This window comes from Castanea sativa, chromosome 2, assembly GCF_040712315.1.
Source record: "Castanea sativa cultivar Marrone di Chiusa Pesio chromosome 2, ASM4071231v1".
In the NCBI taxonomy this organism is placed as follows: domain Eukaryota; kingdom Viridiplantae; phylum Streptophyta; class Magnoliopsida; order Fagales; family Fagaceae; genus Castanea; species Castanea sativa.
In genome coordinates, this window is record NC_134014.1 from 44,055,719 (window position 1) to 44,062,015 (window position 6,297).

The 6,297-nt window shown below is 38.2% G+C and overlaps 1 protein-coding gene across 1 annotated transcript; it reads right to left on the reverse strand.

Moving 5' to 3' along the window:
- Window positions 1-354: 354 nt before the first annotated feature.
- On the reverse strand, window positions 355-3,822 carry LOC142625386 (uncharacterized). The gene is made up of 7 exons (XM_075799057.1): window positions 3,326-3,822; window positions 2,869-3,101; window positions 2,556-2,722; window positions 1,621-1,859; window positions 1,462-1,527; window positions 1,083-1,131; window positions 355-960 (listed from the first exon to the last, which is right to left on the reverse strand). The coding sequence occupies exons 1-7, from the start codon at window positions 3,820-3,822 to the stop codon at window positions 355-357; spliced, it is 1,857 nt and encodes a 618-aa protein (XP_075655172.1).
- Between the last annotated feature and the right edge of the window lie 2,475 nt (window positions 3,823-6,297).

A 6,297-nucleotide genomic window follows, 5' to 3' on the forward strand; every position in this document is an offset into this window, starting at 1 on the left:
AAAATAGATATATAAGCATGAAGGGGACACATTCATAAAGCCAGCAATAGTATATCTTTCAAAAAAGAAAAAGAGAAAAAAAAAGAAAGAAAAAAAAAGGCAACTTCAAGCTCAAACAAAGTCAAAATAGATATTACAATCACATATTATACTCAATGGGGTCAATGAGAGCATTCTATGCTTTTAGGGTAATAACCTTAGAGAATGAAGAAAAGAGGGCGAGAGAGATAACTCCCGTACCTTGTCTGTAACTAAATTTCTATTTCAATAAGCATCCTTAGTATTATGCACACGGATGACTAATCTAGATGAAGCCAAATACGGTGATGGATTGGAGGCTATAAGCCTTTGAAGTCACTTGATTATCATATTCTCAACACCACTCCTACTCCAATCTATATCATCATCCTCATTTTCTTCTTGCAGCATGTTTGCATTACAGTTTAAATTTTCTTCTTCTTGGTATGGCTCTTCTTCATTTGATGGCATTTCATAAATGTTTCGTGGCTTGGTTTCAATCACAACATTCCATGTGGGATATTTTATTCCATTAACATAGTAAACTTGAGTTGCTTGACATGCTAATACATATGGCTTTACGGTTTTCAACTTTCGTGATGTATTAACAATAGTGGTTCCATGCCAATCTCTCTTATAACCAATTCCTTCACGGGATACATCACACCAATTACATTTAAACGACACAACTTTGTTCCCTTCAATATATTGAAGTTCAACAATGTCTGTTAGTTGTCCATAATAAGGCACATAGCACCTTTGATCCTCCCCTCTCACCACAACTCCATTATTTTGTGTTCTTTTACTTTCATCACATTGATTTATATGAAATCTAAACCCATTAACATTGTAACCTCGATAAAAAATAGCCATTTTCTCAGGGCCCCGAGCTAATGAAAGCATATGCCCATCAACTTGCCTTGTATTATATAAGTTGGTGATCTACAATAAAACCTAAATAAGGTTAAACTCAAGTTGTAGTAGTTAAAATATAAACATACATTTTCAAAATAAAGTACTATCTTACTCTTTTTTAAACCACGTAATAATTCTTGTCTATGCACCCTATCATTGTCGAGAACACTTGCATTTGTAAGGATGTTCTTATGTTCTCTGCACACAGTTAAATATCATAATCAGTTTAATTTCATACCATGAGAATATCAAAGTAGTAATTTTTGTGAAGATCGTCTTACTCAACAAATTGGTCAGCGTTGATGCAATTTTGAAGGACATAAAATGTTGTTGCATTGTGAAGATCATCATTCAACTCACACCTTATTACTTTCCCTAAATGTCATCCAGGTGTTGAGAATATGGCCAATTGAGAGGTATTTGCACATGCAGAAGTACCTCCATCATAATTTCGCTCTACCCGATTAAATTTGGTTTCTATTCCATGTAAATAGCGAGCAAAATGTAAGACATTCATCTGCTAAATACTTTTCTGCAATAGACCCTTCTACGTGTGCCATGTTACGAACATACCTCGTAAGCTTGTGCAAATACCTATATTTGAAGGCATAATATGAAATTTTATCAAAAATAAAATACTAGTGTGCAATTGTAATTTAGATTATAATGAAATTTTGTAAACTTTACCTCTCAACTGGATACAGCCATCTGTATTGCACTAGACTTGCAACTTTAGCTTCCCAAGATAGGTGAATGGCCAAGTGAACCATTACATCAAAGAAAGAAGGTGGAAAAATTTGTTCTAATTTACAAAGGGTTATTGCAATTTGGGTTTCAAGACAATCCAAATCATCCACTCGTAACACTTTGGAACACAATTCTTTGAAAAAGTTAAAAGTCACGCACTGCAAGTGGGAGTAATCTTTCTAGGAAAACATGACAATTATAAGTCTTCATACTAGAAATTTTTCTCTCCTCAATATTCACACATCGAGATAAATTTGCAGAGTAGCCATCCGGAAATTTAAGATTTTTTCCCCATAAGCATATGGCCCTTTTCTCATCATTTGACAGTGTGTAGCAAGCTGGGAGTAGCTCTATCTTCCCATTAACCTCTATGGGGTGGAGCGTATGTCGTATGCCCATTTCTTTTAGATCAAGACGAGTGCTTAAAGAATCATTTGTTTTATCTTTAATATTTATAATTGTCCCAATCACATTGTCAAATATATATTTTTCAACATGCATCCCATCCAAATTGTGACATAACAAAAGTGTTCTCCAATATGGCAATTCAAAAAAAAATGTTATGCTTCTTCCAATTATGAAACTGCCCATGCCCTTCTAGAAATTGCTTTTTCTGGCCTTTTCCAAATACAATTGGCTCTAATGGAAGAATTTGTTTTAACACATCATCACCAGATAATAGTTTGGATGCTGTCTTCCTTTCTTTTTTTACCATCAAATTGTGACTTCTTATTACGCCATTTGTAGTCTAAGGCCAAAAAACGACGATGTCCCATATAGCATATCTTATATCCATTTCATAACCTACAATGAGAAGTCTCACTATGACAACAAGGACACGCCAAATTTCCCTTTGTACTCCAACCGAAAATAACAGCATATGCAGGAAAGTCATGAATGGTCCATAACACTGCTGCTCTCATCTGTAAGTTCTCCTTTGTTGAAGCATCATATATACACACCCCATCTTCCCACAATTCTTTCAGCTCATCAATCAACGGCCTCAAGAATACATCAATGTCATTCCCAGGACCCTTTGGGCCTGGTATAAGTAATGACATCAATGATTCATGAACATTCAAGGGGGAAGATTATATGGAAATAAGATAATAGGCCAGACACTGTATTTAATATTCATATTTCCAAATGGGTTAAACCCATTTGTAGCTAATCCAAACCTAACATTACGGGGATCCATTGCGAATGACTCATGAATTTGGTCAAATTTTTTCCAAGTTTCACAGTCTGCTGGATGTCGTAACACTTCATCATTAACATGTTTTTCATGGTGCCATTTCATATCCGTAGCAGTCTTTGTTGACATAAACAATCGTTGTAGCCTTGATTTAAGTGGAAAATACCGCAAAACCTTCCATGGTACCTTTTTATTTTTCCCTTTACCACCCTTATTTGGCTGCCATCTTAAAAGTTTACAAACTGGACATTGAGCCACTTCTGAATGCTCGTTATAATAAAGTGCACAATCATCTTTGCATGCATCTATCTTCTCATAATGGAGGCCTAGATCGTTAACAATCTTTTTTGCTCATAGTTCGAGCTTGGTAGTCTCACAGACATAGCAAATGCATCCTTTAACAGCTCCATCAACATACTAAAGGAATTGTTGCTCCATGATGATACGCACCTTATGTGCAATAACTTGACTATGAAGGATAAGCTTGAATACTTTTCACAATCTGGATACAAAGGTCGTTTAACCTCTTCCAACAATCTATAAAATTTCTTTGCATCTCCAATTGGCTCTTGTGGTTCATTTCCACTTGATTCCCTGCCATGCACCACTTGTGGATAAGCATCCTTGATCATATCAAACATATCACCATATAGCATACCATCATCATCATCATCACCTTCCACTTCACTATCGCCTTCCTCTTCACTATCACCTTCCCCATAAAGGTACCAAGTAGTATAATCTCTCCTTATACCCCTAAATAAACGATGATACTGGACCTCATCTCGAGTCCTACGATACCTATTGCTACAATCAATACACGGGCAGTTGATTTTCATATCTCCATCTATTGGATTTTTAAATGCATACTCAAGAAAGTTTTCAACTCCATTAATATACTCAATGCACGATCTAGTAGAAAGATGTATCCAAGATTTATCAACCATCATTTTATCTACCATTTAAAGCATTGTATTAATCATAACTAACATTGATGGTGCAGATAGTAAATCTTCATAAGTCAATTATAAACAAACATGAGCTAAGTTGCATACCAAATTGGAACAAAAACCACACTCTTTATCGCTTCTTCAACAGAGCTTCTGCAAACAATATCAAGGCCTGTAAATTGCAAAGAAAATCAATGCCTATTGTAAGAGTACAATTTGTACCCAGTCCAATCACTAGATGGATTTAGACCTAAAGAGTCTTATACAATGAAGTTTGTAGAGCGTGAACTTGAAACCTAGGCTTTATGGATATTGGACAATAGATAGGCGGGCTAGATTGCCACTATCTACACAATCAATAAATAAGAATAACAGAAATTCTCCTCGAACATAAGCCGAAGATGATTTGTATTGCATTTCTTTCTTCAAATGATAGACTCCAGTTCAAAATGAGGTGTACAGTGCTTTCTTTCTCTCTTTTTCTTTCTTTTTTCTTGCCTCCGCCTCTGCCTCTCATTGTCTCATGCCTTGTTTGTTCTCTTATATCCATCTTCCTCTTCCACGTGTAGCACAAATCACCTAATTAGATACTTGTCCCATCCACCACCTCTTAAAGTCTTTAGAAAATAGCTGAAAGACTGAACATTTACTGTTCAGAGGTCATTTTCCCATTAATGCGGTCAGAGAGGTAGGTGCAAGGTCTTTAATGCAGTGGTAGCAGCCTTTTCCCATGATATTTCTCATATGTTCCCCCTCTCTATAACCGTGTGGAACACATCTTTACTCAACAAGTTTTCCAGAATCCTTTCCCCAAATATCATGACGTATCATACGATCTTCATTTGACTTAGCCGAAGAGATGCCTCTCCTCGGACAACCTCACCAATCTTTCTAACAAGAGTTGGCTTGTGGGCCTCAAAGGCTCTGCTCGGACAGACTCACACCTCCAAATCAAGCCCAAGGCCCAAATGCATGTTTTGACCATTTTACCCCCACAATAGCCCTTTAAAACTTCGTTTTTCTTCCCACCTGGGGAGGAAAGTGAAGTTTTGACACAACACCACAACCTTCACACGCCTTTCAAATCAGCACACGTGAAAACATCAACTCGCCTCTTTTATACTGCCACTGACGCTTCGAAATTCACTAGATGCGCATTAATTGCTGTAGGTAACGCCCTATCCCCCACATCTAATGGTGCGACGCACATCCAACGGCTTGGGTCTTCTACTCAGATTTAGGCGGGATAACTCCCACTTAATGCTGCTTCCCATACGCCAAAACATCTAAGAAACTGAGTTTCAACCTCTCACTTCAGAAATCAATCAAATCTCAAAAGTTCCTATTCTCTTTCCTCACAAGAAGCTCACGAAGAACCATCTACCTATTTCCCGTAAGTTCTCAATCTTTTAAGTTCATTTCTCCTCGGCTATTGTTCTCGGCCATTAGTTATATCCCTTCCTTCTCCAAATCTCCATTTTTACGAGTGTCATAAACTTAAAGGTATAGGATATTACCTCAAATCTAGGTCTAGTATTGTGAGGCTCATATCTTGCCTTCCCAAATCCAATAAAGGTATGAAGGACGACTACCTTATTACTTCTGGAATATGGTACAACAGTCTTCATTGCCCAGTCGAATAAAGAGACCCAGGTGTGACTCTATTAACTTTATCGTTTCTAGTTACATTGCATGTTATCACTTTTTTATTTGGTATTCATCACTGATCTAACCATGCTTGCATTCTCAGATGTTTTTGCAGAAAAACAACACGTACGACCCCGTCTAAGCCTTTTTCAGCGTCGCGAACCTCAATCGCGTTCTACAATCCGAGGTGTTCGTGAGCGCAAACCTACAAGTGAGGGCAGCCCACCTCATATTGGGATACGACCCTCTATCAGAAGACTTCCAAGACATCGGCAACGCGATCATTGCAGGTGACAAGAGACGCAGAAGGATAGACGTTTTGAGACTTGGCTTTCTTTCTGCCTACGAACTACTGAACGATCCCTCGGTCATCCTCTACGTCCGCCCAATCGCAACAATTCCTCTTTCGGTGCACTCTTAGGGCAATAACTATCCGAGAAGAGTCAACATCTTCGCAACAATTATTCGAAGAGGAAATAGATCAGTTCCAACTTGAGGAAGCTGAGAGACCCCTAGAGAGCCACATTGTCACCATCTCGGACGAAGAAAACGAATCTTCCGAGAGTTCAGGTGTAAAGGGCTTAGTAATTGCGCAAGCCGACATTAGCACCGAGGAAGAAGAGATGTCCAGCCTAAGAGCGTTGATGACTAGGAGGGGCACACAAGCTCCTAAAAAGGACGCAGTTGGATCTCAACCTCCTCCAAAGCTGCCACCACCTCCTCCTCCTTCTGACCCCAAAATTCACATCCCAGGCCCCAAAAGGAAAAGAAAAAACGAGGCCGAGGAGGCAGAAATAGCAAAAATAGAAGAAACTAAAGCAGCAA